The sequence below is a fragment of the Sylvia atricapilla genome, chromosome 23 (genome assembly GCF_009819655.1).
Source record: "Sylvia atricapilla isolate bSylAtr1 chromosome 23, bSylAtr1.pri, whole genome shotgun sequence".
NCBI classification, from domain to species: Eukaryota; Metazoa; Chordata; class Aves; order Passeriformes; family Sylviidae; genus Sylvia; species Sylvia atricapilla.
Genome location: NC_089162.1, coordinates 556,292 through 583,235, shown reverse-complemented (window position 1 = coordinate 583,235; position 26,944 = coordinate 556,292). Strand labels below are relative to the sequence as shown.

General features: G+C 50.6%; 1 protein-coding gene across 1 annotated transcript in view; it reads right to left on the bottom strand.

Moving 5' to 3' along the window:
* Nucleotides 1-494: 494 nt before the first annotated feature.
* ARHGAP32 (Rho GTPase activating protein 32) overlaps nucleotides 495-26,944 on the bottom strand; it is a 242,527-nt gene continuing 216,077 nt past the window's right edge. The window contains exons 13-23 of the mRNA XM_066334690.1: nucleotides 22,232-22,334; nucleotides 19,316-19,460; nucleotides 18,590-18,672; nucleotides 16,280-16,387; nucleotides 14,892-15,037; nucleotides 12,755-12,956; nucleotides 11,833-11,978; nucleotides 10,811-10,885; nucleotides 9,463-10,314; nucleotides 7,968-8,818; nucleotides 495-6,891 (exon numbers count right to left, since the gene is read on the bottom strand). Coding sequence (XP_066190787.1) covers nucleotides 4,651-6,891; nucleotides 7,968-8,818; nucleotides 9,463-10,314; nucleotides 10,811-10,885; nucleotides 11,833-11,978; nucleotides 12,755-12,956; nucleotides 14,892-15,037; nucleotides 16,280-16,387; nucleotides 18,590-18,672; nucleotides 19,316-19,460; nucleotides 22,232-22,334 — 4,952 coding nt within the window. The 3' untranslated portion in view covers nucleotides 495-4,650. The remainder of the gene's footprint in view (nucleotides 6,892-7,967; nucleotides 8,819-9,462; nucleotides 10,315-10,810; nucleotides 10,886-11,832; nucleotides 11,979-12,754; nucleotides 12,957-14,891; nucleotides 15,038-16,279; nucleotides 16,388-18,589; nucleotides 18,673-19,315; nucleotides 19,461-22,231; nucleotides 22,335-26,944) is intronic.

Here is a 26,944-nt window from a genome sequence, read left to right as displayed (position 1 = left end):
TCATAACGTTTACTGGATGAAGACTGTGAGTGTTCCTTCTTTAGAGCATTAAAAATGTTTGAAATTTGCTTCCTTTAATCACCATTTTGCTATTAATTAACTATGAGCAGTATTACTGTGGTGCCCAGAATCTTCCCAGCCAACTTGGAGGTGGCCTGTGCCATCTGTTTGTCCTGATTTCATCTGCCCTGTGCCTTCAGTGCCAAGGCCAGGCTGTTTCTGCTCGTGCTGTCATGCTGGGCAAGAGGAAAGGGACACTCAAAGGGCCCAGGCAGGTTTATTTATTGTTAGGAAGCAGTGATGGGCACAGGTGGAATGGCACAGATTAGCCCAAGCCTTGGCATGGGAATTCAAAGTCACCTCCTCCATCCTTAGCTGCCTGCCAGCATCCTTCCCTCCAAGGCACGACCCCAAGCTGGCTCTTCCTGTTTTGTTTTTTAAGTACACTCTTAATTAAGGAGGCAGAGGAAAAAATACACACAGGCACACCTGAGTAGTTTTTAACCTGGCTTGATTAATGCTGTCAAGTTGCACATCTGAGTGTGAGCTCAGTGGGACTGTTGCTTTTGTTAAATACCACAAGACACCTCAGTCTGGATTGTTGCATTACAGTACAAATAAAAAACAGAAACAAAACCACATCTGCATCATACAAGGTGAGAAGAATATGAGAATTCTAAATATTTACAGAGAAGGGCAAGTAGGGAAACCACAAAAAATATTTACATAAAAATACATGAGCTTGTCGGCATATACATTTTACACCAGTTCACAAAAAAAGACACTCTATAAATTAAAGTGAAGGTAACTCCAAAGGTAACCCAAGACTTTCTGGGATGTTTCTCTCATGCGGCTCAGGGAAAGAAAAATCAAGTCTTCTACAGCAGGAAAATGAACGGCAAACCAACCCTTTTCTCCCCCCCTTCCCTCCCCCCAGCTGGACGAGGCAGGACTCTGCACACAAGGAATCGTGGTGTTTGCTCACACCACACCATGCCTTTCACACAGGATCTGGGGCTCTGGGGAAACAGGAACGTGCCTAAGCCGCTGCAACGAAAGAAGGAAAACAACTTCTCACCCAGATTTCCTGACATTTAACACACCACTCGAGTCAATGCCCTGTCAGCCCAGGGGATGGCAGAGCACACTTGAGGTTCTGTCCCTTCTGCGGTCAAAGAGGAACAGGACGTTTTCAAGTCGGTTTTGGTTTTGTGTAGCAACTTACTACCACTGTGCAATCCTTACTGATCCCCCCAGTGGTGAGCAGGGGAGGGAGATCACTGCAAAGACATAGGCACAAAGTTGTGGGGGTGTTCTCAGAGATGCATATAGATATCACCTGATAAGACTCTGCAAAAATCAGAAATTAATGCTTAAGACTTCACAGGGGCCAAGTCCTCATTACTCACCTACAACTGCGCACCCCTTCCCAAGGAAAGTCTCCTGTGGGTCACGTCCTGCTCCAAAGCAGAGGTGAAAATCCATAGCTGGAGCACACTCCTGGAGCCCCATTCCTGCATGCACTGGGAGACCCTCATCCAGGAACAGAGGGAGTGGCAGCTGAAGATGCAGATAGTGCCCATGAGGGAACTGCTGAGGAACAGAGCTGCTGTCACCTTGTGGGGATGTGGTTAGGCAAGGACATTACTGAGCCTGAGCACAGCTGCACTTGGATTAGAGGATTATTTGCATTGCTGTCCCCCTGCTCTCTCCACTCAGGGTCACAGGACTGGGCTGTCACTGTCCTCCAGCTCACCTGAGACTCCTGGTGTCACCTCCCTGCCTCGCTCTGATGCATAGCACCCTTTCCAACCTCACCTACGAATTTTGAGGTGAATGAGGATGTAAACCTCTCTGTAGGACCAGCAGACTGAGCCCAGAGCAGGAGCAGGACTGCATAGTTCACTGTATGGCTTGGCGGGGCGGGATCATGCGGGATGCTGCTGAAGCTGTGGGCAGGAGCAATGATAAAAGAATGGTGTTGGTCTGTGTTACCTGGGAAAAGCTGGTGCCTTCACCTTTTTTAATTCTGTACTGCGGCTCAGCAGTCCTTGACATGAGTTTGGGTTCTTGGAGAGCTTCCACCCTTGGAGCACACCTGGCTGTGGCTGCATGCCAAGGGGAGATGGCTGGGAGTAACTGCTCTGCTGTCTTCTTCCCATTCCCAGAAGGCTGTTTGCAGCAGCCCTCTGGGTTCGGGGTAGGGTGTGCACTTCCAGAAGCCCTTTGGGAAAGGTGCTGAAGGGTTTGTTTCCGATGGGATAAGCGGGTGCTTCGCACCTGGCACTTCACACAATGCAGGGAGAGAGCAGCACAGCACTGAGCAGAGGCTGTCCGGGGATGGCACTTGGGCTCTACAGGGAGACAGTGGCTATGAGCAGGAAAATCCAGAGGCGTTTATGATTAGTAGGAGCTGGGATCAGCCCCTCGAAGTGGCAGGATAGTCCTGGCTGACATAAGGCCCAGGCAGAGGGAGGGGAAGGCTGCGGGGCAGGGGGGAGTTAAGGCTTTCACAGAGAGAGAGGTTGGACCTGCAGCTCTCATTACCTGAATCCCAAATAGCCTGAACCAAACACTTGTCCCTGCTTCAACTGGAGACCTGGTAGGTAACCAGGGGATGAGGCTGGTCCTGGCCCTGGCACAACACAGCTCTGCTGGGAGCACAGAGAATCCAGCCTGGCTCCCAAGGAACCGGGACAGCTCAGCCTTTCCTAGGAATTACTGCCAGTGGAGACAGGGTAGCTCACCCAGTGGCCCCTTTCTGTACAGTTCTGTCAGTTTTCCTTAAAAGAAAACGATATAAAAAGCATTCCCTCACCAAAAACCCCAACCCCTCTACCTGGGAATTCCCCATGAGGAGATTGTGGTAAACCTGGATCACAGTGCTGCTTTTTTCTCTTTTTTTTTTTTTTTTTTTCCCTTTCTTCCTTTTTTCTTACTGCCAGATTTTGTTCCATAACGTGTGAGAACTCTTCTAAACAAAATGCTTAAAATACCAGCATTGCACAATAAAATAGAACCAGAAGGTAGTTACTGAAACAGCCCCAGACAAGGCTCCAAGGTTAAAAGAAGCAAACAGCTACAGTGTAGTCAGCAACTAGAAGCAGGTTTTCCTTAGGATTTACAAGTCCCAAAATAGCCATTAAACTTTTTGTTCAAAAAAACCCCACCTAAGCAGCTGTGTGCTAACTGCAGGACTTCCAGGTTTTTCATAAAACGTTAAAGATTCAAAACAGGTAGAGAAGTTCTTCAACCACATGGAACAGGAATGGCCTTGGAATTTATCAGTGACATTTAAAAACTGCTAAATCTCAAGTATTGCTTGCAAGCCCTACCTAATGGAATGGATGTGCTTTATTTGTACAGGGTGTGTGAGTCCTGGGGAGTCTGAGAGGCAGCATGAAGGGCTGCCAGGCTGTTTTTACAATATCAAAGCTTTTCAACAGCTTGGACACTGTTTTTAGAGGTGTATTTTAGAGGGCACTGGCCTTCTATCCCTACTCACTGAGTACTGCGGGAGCTGCACATCACTGCTCTGTGTGCCACAACTCCACAGGGATTCTGCCCAGCATGGAACTCAGAGGCTGCACAGAGTCTGGAGACCTCCAGCTTAAGCTCGGCAGGAGCATTCCCTGATGGAATTGCTGCAGGACCTGGCCCAGAGCAGCTGCTCATGCAGACAACTTGTCACACACAGCTGGCAAGGTGGGCTCTGACTTACATAATGCTATAAACTTCTATTAAATCTATTCTTCTAGTATTTTTTGCAGTGAGATGACAGTCTTGCCAGCCACGGGATAGAATGAGCTCATCTGGGCCACGGCTAGCCTTGCAGCAAAGAGGAAGGACTGGCATTCAATGGGTGTGCTGTTCCCAGCTCTGGGGGCAGGGTTTGGCATAATTTTATTTCTTTTGGTGTGAGAAATGCAAACCTGCCCTACATGCCTCCTCTAGCTGGCCTCTGCTTACAACACAGAAATGTGAAGGAAATGGACTTCTTGTAGGCAGAAGCAGCTTGTTAATAAGCAAGAAAAGTAAGGAGTGTGTCATGTTCTGAGCTGGCTTCAGAGCCTATTCCAGGGGCTTTAACAGGCCCCCACCCAGCTCAGAGCAGCTGCAGTGAGTGCACTACACCCACCGGAGAGGCAGGGCCTCAGCAAGGAGAGGATCCCTGGGGAGCCCTGCCCCAGCTGCCTCTGGCTATGCAGCTCCCAGGGGCTGAACTCCGAGTTCCTCCATGACCCTTTCCTGGGAGGCAGCCTGGGGTGGGCAGTTTGCAGCAGGACGGAACTGCAGGCACAGCCCATCATACAGGGGAGCGTGGGCATGGAGAGGAGCAGCCAGTGTCACATCTGGGAAGGGAAAACTCCTTCTCTCCCTGCCCCAACATCATCATGTGTCAGCCCTGCCCGGCCTCTGGCAACACCTGTGTGCCAACAGCCTGCCCTGTCCTCCCAGGTGGCTCAAGAGTACATGAAAATCTATAGCTCTACTACATAAAAACAGTGAACGGGGGCTGGGGGAGGGCTGAGGGGAGTTTGCTTTGCTCACTGGGGCAGGGTTGGGGAGTTTTTTTCCATCACTGAAAAAATAAAACAGTCCACTGTCCAGCAGAGGCTGCTTAGACTCTATCTCTCGTTCCCCCCCAGCTCACTCGACATGCACCTCTGTCTCAGGCCTCTGCAGACACAGCTCTGTGGGGAGGAAGGCTCCCTGCCCCAGCGCCGTGGCGTAAGTTCTGCTGTGCACGTGGGGGAAGCTGGGGGGCACGAAGCCCCCCGCACCAGCATAGCCCCCTCTTTGGTGCTGAGGCAGGGTATGGTAATCCTCCAGATTATCATACTGGGACATCACAGTCATCGTGCTTTGGCGCTTGCCCAGGGTTTGGTAGGGGTACAGCAGGGCAGAGTCCCTCTCCATGGGCTCGGGGTGCTCCCGCATCCGAAGGCTGTGGCTCCGCTCAGGTTTGGGTGGAGGCACCACAGGAGGAGCAGCGTGTTCCTCCTCCTTGTAGCAGTCTCTGGAGTGCTTCTCCATGGATGCTCTGCCTCGGGGCCTCTCCAGGTCTGGCCTGTCCTCTGCCTGCCTCCCCTCCTTGTGGTTCAGCCTCAGGGTCTCCTGGCTGGCCGGGATGTATTTGCTGCCTGAGTGCTGGTAGCCCATGGGCTCGGAGGGCTCCGGGCCACCCTTGGGCCTGTACTCGGGGTAGGGGGGCCCGTTTTTGGGTTCGGGAGGCTGCCTATGGTTCGCTTCCTGCTGCAAATGCGTCCTGTGCTCGCTGCTGCTGCCGCCCGGCTCGTGCATCTTCCTGTTCCGGATGCTGCTCTGCTTCTGGGGCAGGGACGGCTTCTCGGGCTGTCCGTTCCCATAGCCCCCACCATGATAGTGGGCTCTGTCCAGCTCAGGCTCCGTGTGCTGCCCATAGTAACGCTCATCCCCTTCGGGCGTGGCCGCCTTGGCTGGGTACCTGCCCTCCTTCCCTTCTGCCACTGTCAGCAGGCCGCTCTTACCAGGATCCGACTTGCTGCGAAGGTGGATGGTGTCCAGGCCCCCCAGCTCATCCTGCAGCAGCGGGGCCACGTTGTCATACTGAGACATGAGGGGCCCCTTGACCTTCTGGCGCGTGCGGCTCTCACGGCGGATGGACTGCATGCGGTACTTCTCCATGTCCTCCAGATCCCAGGACATGTACATGTGCTTGATGTCCGGGGCGGGGGGCACATCCCGGCTCACGAAGCTGTGCTCTTTGCCCAGGTGGTTGATGAGCCCCGCTCGGGGGTAGGCGGCCAGGCTGGGGTAGCGGTACAGGCCCTTGCCCTGCAGCCGGGACGCGTAGGGGCCGAACTCACGGCTGGGCAGGCCGTGGAAGGGCCGGACCCGCACGGTGCTGTAGGGATCCAGGTCATAGAAGCTCCCGTCAGCCGCAGTGTAGTAGGGGGAGCTGGAGGAGCTGGAGTAGGGACTGTAGCGATAATGGACACGTCCATTCTCAAAGTAAGGCTGGAGCTGCGTGACGTGGTAGTCGGAGTGGGGCTGGTACGGCTTGTACTGGTAGAGGGGCCGTGGGCAGTACACGGGCTCATCATCTGGGGGCACCTCCGTGCGGGAGATGGGCACGGAGCGGATGGCGGCGGCGGCAGCCGGGCCGGGCACGTGCAGCGACTGCACCCTGCGGATGGTGGGGTACGGGGGGGCCTCCTCGGCATAGCCAGTGCCCCGCAGCCCCGTGGGGCTCACAGAGGACACGAAGTCGGTGCGGCCACGGGGCTTGGGGTGCAGGACTGCGGCAGAGCCCTTGCCCTGCGTGCCGTAGGAGCCGTAGCGCGTGCCCGCGGAGACGGGCAGCTCCGGCCGGGGCGGGTAGGGCTGGTGCTGCTCAGCCTTGCTGTGGTAGCTGTGGGCAGGGAGGCTCTCAGGCCGGTACTGGGGCTTGGCATGCAGGTAGCCATCAGGCCCCATGGGCTCGGGAAGGCTCTCTGGCTTAGGGTGCGGTACGTACACTGGCTGCAGGGACGAGTGCTTGGGAGGTGGTGGTGGCGGCGGTGGCAGCAGCGCCTCCTCCACGGAGGACGCCAGCATGGAGGAGGCCAGGAAGGAGTGGTAGTTGGAGTTGTTGATGGTGTCCGTGTTGTTGGAGTGCATGGCAGCGGCGATCTTGCTCTCCAGCGTCCTCACAGGTGGCACGGGTGGGGTGAAGCTGTAGGAGGAGGGAGCAGGGACTGATTCAGAGCGCAGGTGCAGTGGGGGAGCCCTCGTGCTCTCCCGGGGCTTTTCCAAGTGGCTCTGGTGGCCTGTGGGCACAGAAGAGGAGCCACGGGCACTGGAACTGCTCTCGGAGACAAAGCCAGGTGTGGGCTCCGGAGGCTTTTCAGGTGCAGCAGTGCTCCACATCTGCAGGGAAGAGCAGACAAAGTTAGGGACAAGCAGCTTTTCCCCTGCTCTTCTGTAGTTAGAACATCCCAGACACTTGTATGGATCAGCTCCATTCCAACATGTCTGTGCTGGTTTCTGTTTGCTAGGGAAGGACAGATGTGTAGGTTCCCTCTCTCAGCATGGGCAAGCATGACGCCACTGGCAGATTTTGGGACCCATCACAACTGGTGTGTTCTGCAAATGCCAAACCAGAGGAAGGGGAAGAGGTGGCTGTCTCTTTGGTGGCTCACTTTTAAATGTCTGATGTTAACAAAAATGTTCCTGGATTTAAACTCCTCAGGCCCTGGTGAGCAGATCAAGAAGTAAAGTACAGCAGAAATTCCTGCCTTAAACGTAGCTGCCAGGGCTTAGGATGGGCTGCACCAGGGCATGTTTCATTGGCTGAGGGTTTTGGAGTTCTGATGGAACACTTCCTTATTTCAATCCTGCATGAGGAATCTGACCTGCTTTGTTTAACAGAATCACAGGATCATTGAGGCTGGAAAAGATCTCTGAGACCATTGAATTCAACCTGAGACAAATCCCCCCCGTGACACCACCAGCCCAGAGCACTGAGGGCCACATCCAGTTGCTTCTTGGACACCTCCAGGGATGGGGACTCCACCAGCTCCCTGGGTGGGAGAACCTTCCCACCCAGAACCTAATCACCCTTTCTGTGAAGGAATTCTTCCTGTTGTCCAATTGAAACCTCCCCTGGTGCAGGTTAAGTGTCTTCTCATCCTGTTGCTGACTGGACAAGAGCCTAACTAGGACGCTGGAAGAGGACACTGTCAGAGGATGCAAAAATTCTTCTTTCTGAGCATTCAGAATTATCAATCCCTCTGTCAGCTGCCCCTGCAAGGTTTTATTTTCCTTAAAACCAAGGAGCGTGGGTATTCTGGGATGTTCCCTTAGGAAAGCAGCACAGAATTTCCTGCAAGGCTGTGTCTGTGTTACCTCACTCTCGGTGTTCTGCAAATCCCACCCGTTACCATTTGGATTTGGCCTGACGCTGCTCAGCATTTCAGATGAGCTGTGCAGGAAGCAGCACGTACCTGCCCAGAGCTGCTGGGTGCTTTGGCCGCCGGCACCTGTCCCACGGCTGCCTGGTGCTCCTGTCTCTGTGCTGGGGCTGTGGCCACACGCGGCGCGGGCAGGACGGTGGCATCTGCCTGGGGGGCAGCTCCGGGTGGGGCGCGGGGCTCAGCAGCTGTGCTGGGGTACGGCCCCGCGGCCAGGGTGCCCTTGTCCCCAGCAGGACCCACGGAGGGAGACTGCAGCTTGTCCTCGGCCGTGCAGGGGGCATGTAGCTTGTCCCCAGCCTGGCCCACGTGCAGGTGGGGCTGTTCCACAGCCAGCTCCGTGCCGGGCAGCTCCCGCTCCGGCAGTGCCCCTGGGCCGTGGATGGCCACGTGCTCCCAGCACCCCACGTGGGCCTTGTCCCCTGCTCTGCTGGGGTGGAAGCTGGACTGCTCCTGCTCTGCATCCCTGCTGCCAGGCGTGTCCCCGGGCATGCCCACGTGGAGAGTGGGGGGCTCCTGGCCTCCAGGTGCGCCGGGTGGGTGATTCTGCTCCCCGGCCGTGCCTTGGCAGTCCTGCTCTAAAGGTGCCCCGGGCTGGAAGTGCAGGTGGTTCTCGGGCAGAGCAGTGAACAGGTGGAGCTTGTCAGGAGCACCCGCAGAGAGATGGAGCTTTTCTAGAGCTGTGCCAGCTTCAGCCTCTCCATAATTTGTGCTTTCAGCATGAGCATCTCCTGGCCTTTTGTGGGACTGGGCGGATGCTTGCTGTGCGGACTCGGCTAACGCTAGGGCCAGCATGCGCGCTGCGTTTTTCGGAGGAGGAGGAGGGATAAGAGACACAGAACTGACGGGAACAGGATCCTGGGGGGAGTCGAGGGCAACTGCTCCTAATGGGGGGAAAATTGAGAGAGACAGTGATTTTATGTTACCCAATAAGGAGAGTGACCTTAACGACTATCATAAAAAAACAGATGCTCTCCACACTTTCACAGTGGCAGTTCCTTCTGATGTGAAACACTTGTGTGTCACAGGCAAACGCTGCTCAACAGCACAGCAGGTTCATCACAAAGAGGGAAAAAACCCAAGAGATTGTCTAAAGGCTTCTCTTGCATTTCTAGAGAGGTAGGAAGGAGGTAGCAGAGAATGAGATACCCTTACACAATTTTGATCTCAAGGTTTTAGGCAGAAAGGTCCCTTCTTCGAGTGTTGGCAAGTTTTTAATTTAAAAAGGAAAAGTCTTAGATGGTCTATTGGCTGAAATGACTTAGAAGGACATGCTAGAGGTTTTCACATATGACAGGATGGGGAAAAAAAACCACCAGAATATAAAGCATTATGGAAATTATCAGAGATTTGTGTGATGTAGGGAGAAGGCAGAGGTTAAGACTTTACTGATCTGCACAGCCCTGCAAGACACTCGTGACCAGAACTGATGGGCAATCCCCTCTCCTAAAGGCACGCAGAGGAGGATGGTTCTGAGAGCAGCTCCCCTTTGGAACTTAAAGAAAGAATGGAGGAAAATGCACTGTACCTGGCTGGGTGTGTCCACTGGGTACAGTCTTATTCTGACTGCTTGGCATGGCTCTCTCCCCTTCTTCTGGCAACTCTGCTTTGCTAGCAGCCACTAGCTGGGGATGCTGCAGCTCTTGGTGGGCTCCTTCCCCTGCTCCTGTTTCACTGTTTTTCAGGGGCAAGGACATCTGGGTTGGGGACCTGTTTGTGATCTCAGTGATGCCAATCTCTTTGCTCCAGCTGGAAGCAGAGGAGTTCCTGGATGTGGTGGGCACTCCTCCTACGGCCTCTGGCACACGGCTGGGCAGCACAAAGGAGGTGGGTTCTGTGCTCAGTGGTGGAGATTTGATGGGCTTTCGGGCTGTCTTGGGTGAGAAGCTGAGGGGCTTGCAGGCCTGCTCTTCTGTGGGGCTTAGGTCCAGTGTAAAGAAGGGACTCATCTTCTCCTGGAAAGGGGACACTGGCTCAGAGCTCGTGGCACTGCCTGGGGTCTGGGACTGGCTGCCTGATTCTAAATCCTTCTTGAGCAGGCTCAGCTTCTCTTTGTTGATATCGACAGACTCCAGCATGGAGGTGCTGCTGTCCAGGCACTCAGACTCTGCCTGCGGGGGGCTGCACTGGAAGGACATGGGGTCGAAGTCCAGGCTGGCGACGCCTATGTCTGGTGGGCTGAGGTCCACGTCCTCTGAGGAGCGGGGAGAGATGAGGGCAGGGACATGGATGAGGCCCTCGTCCCCATCACTGTCATCGTGGGGAAGATTGTCATAGGAATTGCAGCGGTTCACGTTCCCCAGGAGCTCCCCGTTGAAGGAGGCAGACAGGGCATCGCTGCTGGACCTGGGCCTTCTGGGCCGGAACAGTTTGGATTCACCTGGAAGCGAGAAGACACCGTGGGTTAGTGACAAAACCTCCTGTCCAGGGGGCCAGGCCCACTGGTGGGGGGACAGAGCAGTCCTAAGGCAGGAAGAGGCTCCCCTGGTGATCTCTGCACACAAAGTATCATCATTGGCAGTGAATGCTTACTCTATTTGCTTAAACTCTTTTACAGCACTTGCCAGGCATGCTTTATTCTGAAACTAAGCTGTGTGCACAAGAAAGATGTTTGAAATGTGCTGAAAACCTTCCTCACAGTGCCAGCTATACCAGAGCAAGAGGTTTGCTTTTTTTAACCTTAAAAGCAGGAAAGCCACGGAAAGTATTTCTGTGGGACCCATCTGTGTTGGGACTAGAAAGCTGCTTCATCAGTTAGTAAGTTCAGCTTCCCCTGGAGGTGTGGACAGGCCTGTTGGCTATCTACAAGCCAGAGATGTCCAAGTGCCTCCCTCAATGCCCATTTCTTAGAAGTGCAGGTAGGATTTTTGCCTTACCATCCACGGCATGCAGGGAGGTGAGGGACTCCTCGCTCTTGGCCGAGCGGAGCGTCCCACTGTCTCCTCGTCCTCCTGAGGGAAAAGAACCACACAGGGAAAGGATCAGTTAGGAAAGGGGTTTACATTTAGCTGCATAATGGTGGCAGGAAAAGCACAAATGCACCAACTTCACAGTCCTGAGAGTAATCTTGTTTTGAAGGTGGGTTTTCGGATTCTCATTTTACCTGTAACCAACAGGTAAAACTATAACAAACAGTTACCAAACAGTAACCAACCCAAGTGGTGACTGCTGCAAGTGACAGGCTGGGCAACAACTCCCCACAAGCAAAACGCCTCAAAAACAGGTAAGAAAGGAACATTTACACACCCTGTCTTATGGGCAATAAATAAGTATAATTTCAGTCTCTGAGAAGACTGTCCTGAAGGGCATCACAGAGAGTGTAAGGACTGTGAGGGTAAGAATTTTAAGTTACACCTGGGAGATGAGGGGATAAAAGTTCTCCCAGGCCCATGTTTTGGGATTTGTGGTGTGTTTTTACTGCAAAAACACAGGTGTTGCTATTTTTAAGTTTGGAAAGAAACAGAAAATTATATATAGAAAAGACTGAGAATTCCACCTATGTATCCTGGCTGTGGCTACAAATGGTCGTTGGATGCCTTCTTTGGGTACTCTGGTACAGCTTTTGGAGAGAATGTGTTTGTGGGAAGGTGCCTTTCCCTCATTTCATCTTCTGAGAGCAGCAAGGGGAACCAGAACTGTATTCTCATTTCATAATGAGAGTGTCAGAAAGAATTATCCTGTGACTTATTATAGCAGCAGCCACATCTTGTCTTTCCAAAGCTGTTCCAAGCGAAGCACAGAGGTGGAAGGCCCGGCAGACCCCAGAGCAGCCTGAGATCCATTGGGAAAAAACAGCTACTGGAGGTGTCACGCACGGCTTGGACGCTAGAAGGAGATAAAAGCCCACTGGAAACATCACTGCACTGCTGAAAAGCCTGGGTTTTGGAAGGGGCCTCACCTGCCAGGGCTATGGCTTTCATTTCCGAGGGCTCGCTGGGGTTGCGCTGCAGTTTACGCTTGGACATGGAGGAGGATTTTCCCAGGTTGAAGAAGGAACGCCAGCTCCCCACTGGAGACTTCTTCATCTTGCTAGGAGGCCTCTTCCTGGGGAGAGAAAATGGAACACCTGGATGGAGGGGGGGCTGCAGCTCAATCCTGGCTGCTTGTTATCAGCACTCTCTGCTTCTGCTCAGAAACTCCTGGTTTCTGCTTGGAAACTCCTTTCCCACAGCTGAGGATGTTTGCATTCTTCCAGCTCAGCACTAAAGGTCTTGCTGTGTAAATTCCTTCAACCTCTGCAAAGCAGCTGCAGGAAAGGCTCTCCTTGTCCAGTCTAGCAGCCAAGGGATGGACTTTATGGAAGAAGCCCTAGCTCTCTGGAAAGCAGGGCAGCCATAAAGGTGTTCAAAAGCATCAAAAGCATCCTTCACTTCTGCTACAGAACCACCTTAGTGTCCTCCACTACCGTATTTAATTTCCAGTGTCCTCAAGCCTGTCCAACTGTTTCACTTCAAGGGAATCTCAATTTGTGACAGGCACTTAGTCCTGGAAAACCTCAACATCTGCAGGTGTTCCCCCTGTTTACATTTCTCTGTATGAGTGGCCAAGGCATTTCTACATCACTGACAATATGGATTGATACATTAAATTATATCCCTGCTAAAAACAAGAGGAAGTGAAGCACAAATTACTTGGCTAAACCAAGACCACTGATGTGAGCTGAATCCTCCCAGACACCAAAGCAGGTGAAAAACTGGCCACAATATATATTTATTTATATATTTACATATATAACAAGTCTCAAGTCAATATATGCAAATTCCTGCTGTATTCAAAAGAACACAGTTATTACACATGCTGGAAAGGAAACCCGTCTCTACCTTTCAGATGGGAAGTCAATGACTGTGTGGAACTTCCCCTGCAAAGCTGCTGGGCCTTCTCCCACTTCGATGTACTTGCTGTCTGCCACAATGGGAGAATTGATCTGGGCCTGTGTCCGTGCCTGAGCCTCCTCCAGCGTGAGCAGCTTCGTGGAGGGGGAGGACACCAGCAGAGACTTGGGCCGGGATAAAGAGCTGTGCCCTGCAAGGGAAAACCACAGGCAACAGGGGGAGTCAGCAAACAGCAATGCAGAGATCAAAGCTCAGCTCTGTGTGTCTAGGGAGGTGCCGTGTTTTTCAGAACCTTTGTTATCCCAACCACTGAAAGACATGGACAAAATGTGGTCACTATGTCACAGATACAGCGATGACTAAAAGACTAACAGCTTAGTGTAATGAAAAAAAAAAAAAAATTTCCTTTGTATAAAAAGCCTGTCTGGGTCATTCCCATATTTCACCTCTGTGCAGCAGGAAATGCCACGTGTGACTGAAGCTGCTACAAACCAAAGTGCGCCTGGACACAGCAAACAGAATCTGCTGTGTGCCCTGTCCACGGCCTTTAGAGCTTGTGCCTGGTTTTGAAGATGAATGTGTAAAATCTGAAAGTAGCTGCTGCTGCCTCCTGCTGCTGACAGCTTTGGTGGAGAGATTACATAGAGCCCGTTGTAGGGGAAGCTCTCCTGTGTCTGCCATTGCCTCTTGTACAGGTGTTTCCAGGGTTATTCCTAGGTGAGTTCAGGGCTGTGGAGGAGATGTGCCAGTGCAGAACATCCTGCTTGGTCCATTTCCGTGGCTATCCCTGCAGTAGCACAGCTCTGTGTGAAGGATGCACAGTCTGGGCGGTGTGGAAGCTGTAAATGCTGTCCTGGGTAAAGTTCAGGTTAAAACAGGTTTGGCAGTACCACCTTCCCCTCTCACAGGTGGGTGTGGGAGCTGTGCTCACACCCAGAGGCTCCCAGGAAGCCATTCTGGAAGGCGGCACTCCTGCACTTAGCCAATGCAACAGCCTGACCCTCGTCCCTGCCAGGTCTGTGTCAAAGCTACTGAATGCAAATGACCAAGTCATTAAACAATTAGCCAAATTTACAGGGGCCATTCTAAGCCTGGATAATCATCTGGCTAGGATTCTGAACATGCTTATCTTCCTTCCCCTGGCAGACTCAGCCTGCTGGGGCTGGCACTGCTCAGCCAAGCTAACCTCTGGCTTCCACGGACTTAGAACTGCCCTACAGCAGAAGAAAAACCTGGACTTGGATCAACTCTGCCAGCCTAAGCAGAGGTAGGATTTGTTTAAAAGAAGAGAGCAACAAATACAGTGGAAACTCAGCTCTCTGCAGTCTCCAAGTGGTGGTAACTGCAGCAGCTGTGCATGTTCTAGGCAAGGGCAGGTTATCAAGGCAGATGGTGCAGTCTTAATGCTGCTTGGGAGCAGGAACAGCTCGTGGCAGCCACACTAGCACAGAGAGTAAACCTTCTTCCTGATGCAACTCTGCTCCTTCTTGATGGAACAGATATATGATCTCAGTAACTCAAGAGAATTTGTAGGCTCCAAGACTGGATGACATTCCAGGTGCTCCAGGTTCATTCCTCATCCTTAAGCAACACCAGCCTGAGTTGTGTGGCTGCTCAGCCCTGCTCATGAGCCCACACAGGCTGTGCAGAGGGAATAACCAGCACAGGAGATGTCAAGACTTAAGCTTCTTAAGCCTCAACATTACTGAATGCAGAGAGATTGCTTTATACCAGTTCACTCCTCTTTGTGCTCTAAGGTATGGATGAGGGCAGACAGACACAGCTCCAATGGGTAAGTGTGCAGGGGCATCAGTGAAGATGGTTTTTAAAAGGAAAGGGAGTAGGGGAGACAAAGATTTAAGTGATTCCTTGCAATTTCTCAGTGGTAGGACATAAAAATAGAAGCCAAACATTCACCTCTGCATTCCTGTGGGGCAACCTTGGCTTCTAAGAAAGGCACTGACAGCAATTTCTAAAACCAGGCCAGTTCTGTCTGGATCCTGACATCCCAACCCAGGTATGTGTCCTCTAGGTTAAAATAAAAACATTTCCATGTCCCAGAGGAGGCTCAGACAGCCACGAAGTGCTGCTGTTCCTGCCCGAGTGAAGCAAGCACAGAACCCACCTGCCCCATCACGGATGACAGAGCTGAGCTTGGAGCTGAAGAGCACATCCACGTGGTTCAGAATGAACTCCACCACCACCGACTGGATCCGCACTTCCATGAAGGCGGCCGTGCCACTGAAGCAGGCAGACTCGATCTGCTTGGACCTGCAATGGGACACGTGGTGAGGGAAGAGGCTCCTGCTGGGTGAGGCCTGGCCACCTGTGGGGCTGCAGGGCCTGGGGCTTGGGCAGGAAAGGCTTCAGGGCAGTTCTGGGTTAAATCTCAACAATGCTCACAAATGATTACTGACTGTGGGGATTTATGGCCAAACTCCAGATCCAGGTTCAAGTCTTACTGACAGGGCAAGGGGAACTCTGGGCTGGGAGGAAAAGGGAGTGTGGGACAGGTGTGAATTGAGGTTAATACACTGAACACCCAAAATGAAGAGCTTTCTGTTAACTCATTTCTATGACTGGCACAGTTTAAGGCAGTGCTGTTGTACAAACCTACTGTGGCCTCTAAGAGGATTTTCCCTTGAGCAGGGACTGTCTCCAACTGATCCTGCTGAGTGAATGCCCCACACACCAAAGCAAACTCAAACACAAGGTCACTCCACTGCGTCTGGGAGAACTGACAGAAAAAAGAGCCCACCTGCATGAACTGGGAGTGTCCAAGGACAGGAGGAACAGGGCTTGGAGCAGCTTGCGATAGCAGAAGGTGTCCCTGCACATGGTGGCACTGGATGAGCTTTAACATACCTCCCAACCCAAACCCTTCTAGGATTCTATGATGAACTGCACACACAGATTTCTCAGACTGAAAACAGCAGCAGTTCAGAAATCAGTACAATAAAGGGCAGGGTGATATTCCTTTTTTCTTTTAGAGCAAATTTTTTAAGTTGCACCATTAATTTAGAAGTGCCCTGGCATGCAGATTCAAAACAGATTCATCCAAGATCATTTCTCTAAGTTTGATTTCTTGCAGGTGAAAGCTGTCAAATTAGACACTTGAGACTTATGCAGTGGGACATCAGTGATGCCACTGTAGAAATTTTCCTGGATGATCAAGAACACATAAGTCTCATCTAACTAGGAGAGGAGAAATTATCCTCTAAATAAGGACTGAGGGAATTCCCCCTCACCACTACTGACAGAACCGCAGCCCGTGGAACTGTGTTGTGTGAGACAGGATAGTACAGGGCCTGTTTTACGTCACTAGGTCAGGAACTTGCCAGCTGATCTTAAATCCTGCTTAGAATAATTTCCCATATTTTACAGGAGAAGGGTGCACTGGTTGAAGAAAGGAGGAGCTCTTTCCAGCTGCGGAAAGCTGGGATTTTCTGGAGTATCTGTTGTTTATGAATGTAAACATTTATCTTTTACTGAAATGGGAAAATCTCAGAGTACCTGAGGAGGTTTGGAGCCCAGACAATGGCCAAGTTCTTGGTGTGCATATTTGTGATGGAGCAATAATCAGCCAGACGAGCCAAGTGTCTCATTAGGAACTCCAGTGTCCTGGAAAACAGGAGAGAGGCAAATCTTCAGCACCACTGAGCAAAGCCAAGCTGTGATCCACAGCACAAACCCAGCTCATTATTTCCTTTTGGTCTGACAGTTCCCAGAAAGGAATGAACTCCTTCCCCTCGGCCCCACGGTGGACCTGGCTTTGGCAATACTGACACAGGCTGGGGTGAGGGAGTCTCTCCTGACTTGTCCAGGTTCAAGGAAATAACAGTTCCAGAAAAAACCCCTCTGCACGTGTGTGACAGCCACAAGGGGCTGCTCGAGGATGTGTGGGGAAAGATGTGGAATGCTAATCTTGGGATAGGGAGAGTATTGACTTACGACACCGCAGGAGACTAAAACCCAGCCAACTCTGCCCGAGTTCTACTTGGGAAATTTCTGGCTGCAGGTTTCTTAAAGGTGGGTAAATAGATAGAAGGTTAAACTTCAGAGGCTTCTGTTCACATTAAGAAGTGGTGGGTTTTGTATATTAAGCACTGTTGTGTTTAATATATGATGGGGAGGAGGGAGCAGGAGGTGGCAGTGAAATGCTGCTGTACACTCCTGGTGCCCCTGGCTTGTGTCTGTCTCAAAGCCTAACCTTTTTTTGGGGAGGAAGCGAGATGGAGCAGAGAGGGTGTTTTGGGGCTCAAAATCCCACAGACAAGATTGGAAGTGAAGAAAATGGTTCTGGCTGGAAACCAAACAGACACCTCTCCTGCCTGCAACTTCTCATCACTGAGTAGCAGAAAAATAAGGTGTTTTTTCCTTTTTCCAAGCAAACCCCGGGAAAGAAGAGCAGCATCCTGTAACCTACAGCACTGCACATCCAGCTGTTGGCTGTGCCCCCTCTCTGAGACTGACATGCTGCTGCTACCAGCTCCCAGTTTAACCATACCCATAAAGACAAAATCACTTCAGGGAAAAGGTGAATGGAAAAGGAGATCAGTTCATTTTTGAAAGGACCACACACCCTCAATTAGTATCAATATTGCAATTAGTTACTAAAAGCTGCAGCTGTTGCACCAACTAGCCAACCTTAATTACAGAGCAAGTAACACAGTTGTAGTTCGTAACACATCAGTTAAATCCCAGTCAACTTTTATTAGTTATTTTTACCACTCATTGAAGCATTGCAATTTTCCAGCTAACCACCCCACATCACAATAACTGAAATTTAAACATTCACTGGCAGAAATGACTAAATATAGTTATCAATAGCTGTCCTCATCTGTTACACCTGACCCCTTAGACCGGAATTCTAACTTCACCTGCAGATTAACATACATTACAATAATCAACTGATGACTGTAATGAACTATTCTAATTAGGTATCAATAACCAAATACTGCCTGCATTCACTCCAAATGGTCACCTAAACCACTGGGACATATCAGGGGAGCTGACCCAGCTGAGTAGAACAGTTACCCATCTGTAAGTAACTTCCACCATTATGTTGTTTAGCTGTTTCTACCAATTACAGTTCACAATTAGTGAATGCTACTTACCATGCATCACTAGTTATTAATATTAAAGTCTCATTAACATACAGTACTCTATACAGTTATTAAAACTAATCACCAATACCAATTTGTCTGATGCCTTTTCACCATACACAGCAATAAATTTTAATATGAAAGACAGTTAAAATGTTGTTGTTCTTAGTCAATACTCATCACCATATGGCATAAGTTCTTATTGCTAAGAATTAGCTTGAATATAGTATTTTAATTGGTGATTTTTAAACACCATATTATTCTACTCTAATATGTAACACTAATATAATTAATTACATCAGTTATTCTCAGAGCATTGTTGCTATTTGCTAATTATTATTATTGAAGGGAGAGGCAAACTGGAGTCAAAATACAGTTGACTAAGTTTGACTGAAGGCCTGAGCAATTTCTTGGCTACATTTCACTGTTTTTAAAGTACTCTTAGCAGTGGTATTGTGCCCCTCCACAACAAAACTGTTTCCTTATTCTGACACAGCAAGCTCCTATTTTATTCCTAAATGGAGTTTCCAACGACATGAATTAAGACCATGTTTAGTGTACAGTGTTTGGTAAGGAGCTAATTAAAATATAAACCAACTTTCTACAGCCATAACCATTTTAATATGCAGAGGAACAGTGTGACTGTCTTGAGAGGGAAACTGGAATTACAGAATTCCTCTCACAAAATGCCCACAAACACCTCAAAAGCTGCACTCACCTGTAGTGGGGAGGGGGCAGCTGCTGGATGACATCGTGGATCTTAACCAGCCTTTCCTCATCTGTAGCAGCAGAAACAGCATCCTGGAATGAAGCAGCAAAGGATCTAGCTGCAAGTAAACTCCCAACATGAGAGTCTTGGCAACAAGGTGGGTTTTGTTGCTCTTTTCCCCCTTGGGTGAGGGGTCTGTCATGGGGAGAGAGCAGCATATGGATCATGTAAGGAAGGCCAAGTAAGTCATGACCTAGAGTATGTTTATGGCACAGAGCATTCCCGCCAAAGACATTCAGCTGAGAGCATCACTTGCTTCCAATCCCATTCCTGGGGAATGGCAAATGAGGGGGCAAAGCACAGGAAGTGTGCCAGGGACCTTCTGCCGAGGCCCCACAAGTAGAACCAACACAGTGTGGCACAGGGAACAAAAGCACTTCTGAGCAGCCTGAAGGGGACACAGGAAAGGCCCCTCAGACCCCGGGGCACTGCCAGCCCCTTCTGGAATGGCAGGACAGAACCGGGAGTGTGGGTAGCACAGTGTCAGGCTGGGTATTTGGTGACACACTCTCCTGATGGCTCTAAAAACCCGAACTGAGGCAGAGCAGACAGAGGGGAGCGTGTGGAAGGCAGGTACAGCTTTCTGCAAAGGCAGATCCAGCTTCCAGGATTTCTCTGGTCTACTAGCTGAAGCTCCACTGAAGGGGAAGTGCCCCACATTTGCCTTGCACTCACTGAGAACTTCTCGTAGAGCTGGTAGGTGAGCAGGGGGTTGGGGAGCTCACGGAAGTACAGCTTGCACAGGGAGCCCACACAGTGGATGTCCTGGATGTAAATATCCTTAGTCAGGTCGGGAATCTGCTCGGAGTCAAACTCGTGGCTGGCAATGAGAACAGAGAAATGGGTGAAGGGGTTTGAGGAGGAGGAATGAAATCAAACCCAGCACAAATTACAGCAAGACTTTCCTGATTTACAGGAAAAAATAAACACTTGGTCACCAAAGCCACGTGAACCCACAGTTGTGGTGCAGCCAGTGGGAATATTTTCCAGAAAAGAGACTTTTCTTTTTTCTAATAAAGCATTTTCAGTTAGTTTTACAACCAACTGGCTGCAATCCCTTTTACTGCATCAAGGCTTTTCACAAAGTCTCCAGAGAACATCTTCCAAGACCACAAGAACAAATTTAACTCCCAAGGGCTGTGACTGGGATTGCTCATAGGAATCATGAAAGCCACTGTCCCTGTGCATTTCAAACACCTGGAAATGGCAGTGAAAAAGCCCTGCCAGCAGCACTTCCATCAGCAGCATATGGAAACCAGTGAGTGCAGGAATTCCTGGGGGATGAGCTGGTCAGCTGAGCCTGCCTCTGCTACAGGGAGAAGACAGCCAGGAACCACATGAAGAAAACCTCATAGTGCTCCTTTGGTTTTCAGAGAGAAAAAAAAAAAAAACAGTCACCAATGTTTATGAAATAAAAACTGAGCTTAGAAGGCCGAGGGCTGGCTTGCTGCTGGAATATGTGCTGGGAAGTGCTGTTTCCAATTAGCAGGATGCTCTAGGGGGATGAGAGTGGTGAGCCAGGCCCTGGGAGCTGGAGAACCTCAGGGTCCCTGCCAGAGTATTTAGGCTGCTCACAGCCATGGGGACTCATCCTGTCAGCACTGCAATCACAGCTGGGGCTGGGTGTAGTGGCCCATCCCTGTCCTGTCCCCCACCCAAAGCTGGCAGGTTGTGCCCAGAGGGTCATACAACCCCTGTGTTCACCCTACCTGAGGACCAGAATGTGCCCAGGGCACTAGGTGTGTTTGTAACTGAGCCCTCCTGGGATCAGGATGAGCTCCTTCCATCCCTGGACATGGACACAGCTTGTGGGAATCCTTTCCCTCCCCCTAGACAAGGGGCAGAAGAGGTCCCCACCTCCTCAAGGTGAACAGCCCATCCTCTCCTCACCCTGAAGACAGTAAAGGAGGAAAGTAAGGATTCAGTTTTCCACACCCCCTGTGTCCAGCACACACCACTTCCACAGACACCTTCTAATTCAGCCCTCGCTCACGTCTGGGACAGAAACTCAGCTCCTGCACTTGGCTCTACAGAAAAGCTCAGGAAGGCACCAGCCCACCCCACACGAAGACACTCAGCCCTGGCTCAAGCTCCCTGCCCATATCCTGCCCGACTCCAGTGGTTTTTCCTAGAAATAAAGCTCCCACTCTGTCAGATGTTCCCCTACAGAAGCAATATGGAGGGAAGAGAGGTATGCCCCACTCCACTCAACCATCCTTCTTTCTGCACTGTTGCCACAGCTACGTGTTACTCCTTCGGGTACAAAGAAAGAGTTTGTTAGGTGACGAAGAACTCCACAGCTCTTAAAAAGACCCAGGATACCAGGATCAACACCCCAAATCAACAGTGGCAGTTTGCCCACCTGCTAAAGAAAGGCAGCTACTGCCCGACTGAAGAGCCAACCTCTGTCCCACGTGAGAGATTTCCATGGAATAAAGTCTCTTACCCTTCTCTCCAACCAAAAAGCTCTTTAAATCCAAGAGATCCACTTCTTCTATGGGAAACCTAACCACAGCAATTAATTTATGAGGATACTGCAGCCCCAGCACTGGAATGAACCTAATGCCCTGTTTATACAGCTGGAAACCACAGCAACAAGTGCCTTATGTTCATCAAACACTCAAAATCTGTACTGAATTTACATGAGCAGGACTGTGTCAATAAGTTATGCCATGTACTCCCTTACTTTTGTCTTTGGAGCATCTCAGAAACCTGGAAAACAGGCTGTCACTTCATTCTCTGCACTAGGATAAGGAATGATGCCATTACTATTTTAGAAAACCATTTTTAAAGCACCTTTGGTACACAACGAAGGAGAAAATGGTCTTGGCAACACAAAAGGGAAAATATGGACTAGGGCAGAGGTTAGAAGGATGGTCCAGCACAAGTCAAATTGGGGACTAAAGGTATATAACTGAAGCAATGGCAAATGTTTTATTCAGTCAGAGCCTTTGAATCTTGCATATCAAAACCCTGGGACCAGATTTTTAAAATAGGACTTGCTGGAATAAGAAACAGGATTAATCTAAACCAGAACAAACCCATACATCCAAGGGTTTGAACAGCCACTGCACCAGCTCAAACCTGCCCACTGAACTGGGGGACAGCTTGCACAAAAATGTACTCTGCCCGTAGCAAATAGCCCTGTGCTGCCTCTGCCAGGCCGTGGTACCAGGAGTAGTGCTGAAATGGAGCACATCAGTGCTCCACAGAAGAATATTCCACACCAAAGAACAGGAGGAAAACAGCCTCATTAAAGAATAAAGGAAGTTTGCTCTGGTGGGAACAGCTCCTAACCAGAACACACTCCTGGCCCTTCCCTGTGCAGCACAGCAATGTCACCCCCCAAACTAAGGCATGCATCCTTTGCACATTCCCAATCAACTGCTGGTAAGGCAGCAGCCCAAGGCAGCAGGGAGAAACATCAGCTGCTCTCAGAGAGAGAAGGAACAGAAATGAAACATGACAGCATAGTGACACCAGGATCCTGATACTTCATCCTGAAGGAAAGCTTCCTGCAAGATGAATGTGCCTGAGGCAGTCCAGGCTGTGCTCCCTGCCCGTGCCAGGGGCTCCAAGGCAGGCCCTTACCGGAGTTTCTGGATGTTGGAGGCGATCCCAGAAAGCCGGTAGATCCCATCCACAATGCCGTGCTTCTCGATGAACTCAGTGCAGCTCTTGAGGACCTGGGGCACTGAACAACAACAGCTGGGGTTAGTAAAGCCCTAGTTCAGGCTGTGCTCTTGGCAGATGCCATAAACTATTCCCACCTGGGCCATGGCTTCAGTTCCTCCTTAGGGGAGAAAGAAAGCCTGGAGGAAATTTAACTTCAGGAGATGATGTGGAAACTGCTCAGAGGTGTTCCTGCTTTAACAAGGGAATGCCAGGATATAAATCAGGTCAAAAAAAGCCAGTTCTGGTCAGAGACAGTGCACGGCCCATGACAACTCCCACAGGAACTGTGGTGCAAAATCCTATTCCAAAAGAGATATAAAATGGAACAATACTATCTTTCAAATCTATACAGGATTAACCTATCCTGGTTGGTTATACAAGCATCAGGGAGATGCTACTTTTGGGGACACAGAGAAGAGAGCTTTTACAACTAGTAATTTCTTTCCAAATGTCTGCCAGAGATGGCTGGATATGGAGAGCTCCGCAGCATCCCACAGTCACAGAAAGTGCAGACAGAGCGAGGCATGACAGAATGGAAAAATCAGCCCAGGGGATATAATTAGGTGTCAAGTTAATACTGCAGCCGCTTCACCACCCCATTCCTTCCAGCTGGATTCCCAGGCTCATGCACATCCAGTGCTGGAGCCATGTGTCCATCCGTGTAAGCTTGAGGAGGAACAAATCACTGGATTTACAAAAGGCAGTACAACTGCCCCGAACACAGAGAGAAAATCAGGATCGAGCTCCGAGCATCAGCAAACCTTCACGGAAAATGCTGGGATCCTTGTGGATCCCTCTGCCAGCCACCTTTTTGCAGCAGCTCCTCTGTTGATCTCAGTCTGTTCTTTAGATGCCAGGTCTGATCAATGTGCCACGTGACACAGATTCCAAGCAGGTCATGTGGCAAATCCCCTTACACCACGGAGCAAACGCCATCTGCCAGGCTGCTCCTCCACTCGGATGCTCCGTGCTCCCCCCAGCCTCCACAGTGCTCCCCCCAGCCTCCACAGTGCTCCCCCCAGCCTCCACAGTGCTCCCCCAGCCTCCACAGTGCTCCCCCAGCCTCCACAGTGCTCCCCCAGCCTCCACAGTGCTCCCTCAGCCTCCACAGTGCTCCCCCAGCCTCCACAGTGCTCCCCCAGCCTCCACAGTGCTCCCCCAGCCTGCAGCAAACCCTCACAGCTGGAGGAAAGCCTCATGTCAGATGGTTCCTCGGAAATCAGCAGGTGTATCCCAGAATAAGGGCATGTCTGCTCTACCCTGGTGCACAGGACAGGGCAAAAGCTGTAAATCCTGCAGCATGTCAGTCACAGGCCCAGCTGGAGAAGATTAGAGCCTGCACCTGGGATCTCTAAGGCACCGAGGCAGGGAGAACTGAGTCAGCCAGGCTCCAGTGTCAGTCCCAGGGATGTACAGCAGCTCTCACCATTTTTCAGTCGGGGCAGACTTTGAGGCAAGCAGAACCCTTGTGCATTAAGCCAAGCGCCTTGGGAACCAAGTGCTGCTTTTTGAGGGAACAAAAACCAGTGGAGGTGAAGCCCTGTGCCATCTCAGCGTTGGTGAGCTCCAAGGAGAACCAGAGCTGATATCTTCAGGAACCAACAGACACGGCCTGAACCGTCTGAGCTGGGACAGAAGCAGGTTCTCACTGAACACACCCCCAGAGCACGCTGGGGACACGTCCATCAGTAACCCACAACAACGGATTCGAGCAGGGCAGGTGGAACACAAGACCTGGAATTCTCTCTCAAAATCAGCTCTGGAGGACAACACTTAAGTCTTTACTCAAAAAGATTCAACACCTCTTGAAAGAGAAAGTTTTTAAGGCTGAAGTGGACAGGGAAGGAGTTCCATCCTACTCAATCAGTGGCCAGAAAGGGCTGAAGTGTGCACTCCTCTGCACTACAGCACTGGGAGATGAGAGGGGCCCAGGTGTGACCTGTGCAGGGCAGCAGAGGTGGAACAGCTCCATCCTGTGCAGCAAAGGACAAGGCTCTGTGTGCTGACACAGCCAGTGGTGTTTGTCCCCTGTGGGATGTCCCTGTGTGTCTGTCCCACCACCACCCGTTACAACGGGCCAGGGGTCACAGATCTCACTAGTGACCTGCACAGGGCTGAGCCCCCATCAGCAGCATTTCCTGCATGCAGGAGTCCCAGAGGATCAGGCAAAGCATTTTTTCCAAGCTTTGAAGTGCTGTGACAAGATCTGCTAAAGCCGCAAATCCCAAAGACCTTAATGATCCATACTGCAACCACAGGAGGGGTCCCCCAGAATCAGTAGGGCCTGCTGAAATAAGTAAATCAAGATGCAAATAAATAAACAGGCAAATAAATCAAGAAGCAAACACACCAAGAGGTAGATAAATAAACAGCACTCTCCCTGCCTGCCCCATTCCCAGCAGGAAACCTGGAGTGACAGTGGAGCCAAAAGGGAGGGCTGCAGCATCAATGCTCTGCCTCAAGTTCTCTTTTGTCATGAAAGAGCCTGGGCACAGTGAGAGTAATTAATACACTCTGAAAAGATCCCAGCAGGCTTCCAAGCATTTCCTCATCTCTTTACCAGGACTGTGTGTTCTTTAAACTAAATATACCATACCAGCTCCATGGATTTTTGGTGGAATTCTGCGTGGTTAGAGAAGGGACAGAAATTCAAGTAGGGCTAAAATTATACCTGAGGGGCCTTTGCTGGAAGGGTGACTTCATTTTTCAGATTTCTAAACAAAGATGACACCTGGCCACTGGGTGTGTGTTTAACCTCCTTCTGCCCTTTAGTACCCATTTTAGAGATGTAAATCCCCACATGGAGGGAATAGTGACTGCTCCCTCAGAAGGAAAAGGCAGGATGACAGCACGAGCCAAGACTTAATTTTGCAAATACCACGTGTGCCCAGACCATCGCCTACAGCATCTTCTGATGCCACATTTTTACTTTTTCAGGTAGCTGTGTCCATCTGCTAGAGAAATCCCTCCCCTGCAGGTGAACTTCTCAGTTCAGGAACTGATTCTGGCTTCTAGATCCCACATCACAACTCACATTTGAACCAGACAGGTACCTCAGCTTCATCCCAGCAGGGAACAAAAGAAGATTTCCTCTCACAGGATGCAACAGCAACAACACTCAAGTTCTACTAATGGCAGTTAATTACTGTGGTTTCCTGCAATTACAACAACCTGACTTGATGGCACATGTGGTTTGCATTCAGAGCCATAAAGGCCCACCTGGGTCAGCACCTGGTTCCTGGCAACACCCAGGAGCTTTGGGAGAGGCAGGAGGGAGCAAGGGAGGCTCAGGGTGACACTCAGTACATTCCTGCAGCCCGATCCAGGAACTGGGTCAGGGAACCTCTGAGCCCAGAACTGGTGCCTGCGTTATCCAGCCAAGCACACAGCCCTTTCCAGTGCCACGTTCCCAGGCAAGTAACAGAAATCATTGATCCTCAGTGTGATTTTAGTCCTTTTCTGAGCCATGGGGTCTTCAGCCAGTGACTTCAGAAAACCTTCCTGCAGTGCAGTCACTGCCTCAAGCTGCAGTCAGCTAAAATCCACTGCGAGGTGCTGCCTGAACACCCAGCTCTGCAGTGGACACTGCACACGCCTCCCATTCCAGAAACAGTCACCCCTCCCTCCTTCCCTCCACTATCTCCAACACCAGGTGGTTCCAGGAGACAAAGTGCAAAGGCCTGGAAATGTGGAGGCCGCACTGAAGGGGACCCCAGCACATTTCATCATCACAGCAGCCAAAGGAATTTTTCCAAGTCCTTCCAGAGCATTTCTCAGCTGGATTGAAAGGTCTATTGCATTTCCAAGGGCTCGTTACTGCTTAATTCTCTGTCATTACGAGGAAGCAGAAGTTGTCGTTTTCATTCTGAAAAACATTTTGATTCATCCTCACATGAAGCATATTTCCTTTCCTATCATCTTGTTTTTTTGGGGTTTTTTTAGTACTTTGTAATGTTCCCTCCCTGGACTTTGGGAGGCTTGCTCGTGTTGTGTTTTATTTCCTTTTATTTTCTTAGCACATTACTGGAACCAGAAGTGTTTGTTCAGCCTGGGGCATGAGGCCTCCCACCAAGCCCCCCTCTGGCATGGGCATTTTCCCAAAATACAGCACTGGGGTGTGGGTCCCACAGGCCAGGCCTTGGGGCTGGACAATGGCCCACATCACCCAAAATGCTGCTCCTCACTGAATTCTACACATAACAAATCCACAAGGGGGTTCAACCTCCAGAAGCATGGAAAACCGACTGCCCCGAGCTCTGCTTCAGCAGAGGTAACAACCAGCAGACTTGGGATGCACATGGAAAATCCAGACCTAAGTAACAGAGGGTTAAAGGCTGTTTTGAGCCACCAGGACAGAAACTGGAACAATCAGCCATCAGACAAAATGCAGGTGGACGAGCTCACCCCTGGGTGTACAGGATGCCTTTGGGAACAGCTGGGAAGGACAGGCAGGGGAAAAACCAGCGGAGGAGGACACACACCCAGCACAGCACAAACGGTGCCACTGCAGCAGGATGAGCACCTTTCTTGGAATTCTTTGCCTGGCCAAGACTGACAACTTCCAGACATCTGGAATTAGCCACATAAATCCCAACTCCCTTGCCATTAGTACAGGATTATGTAAAAACC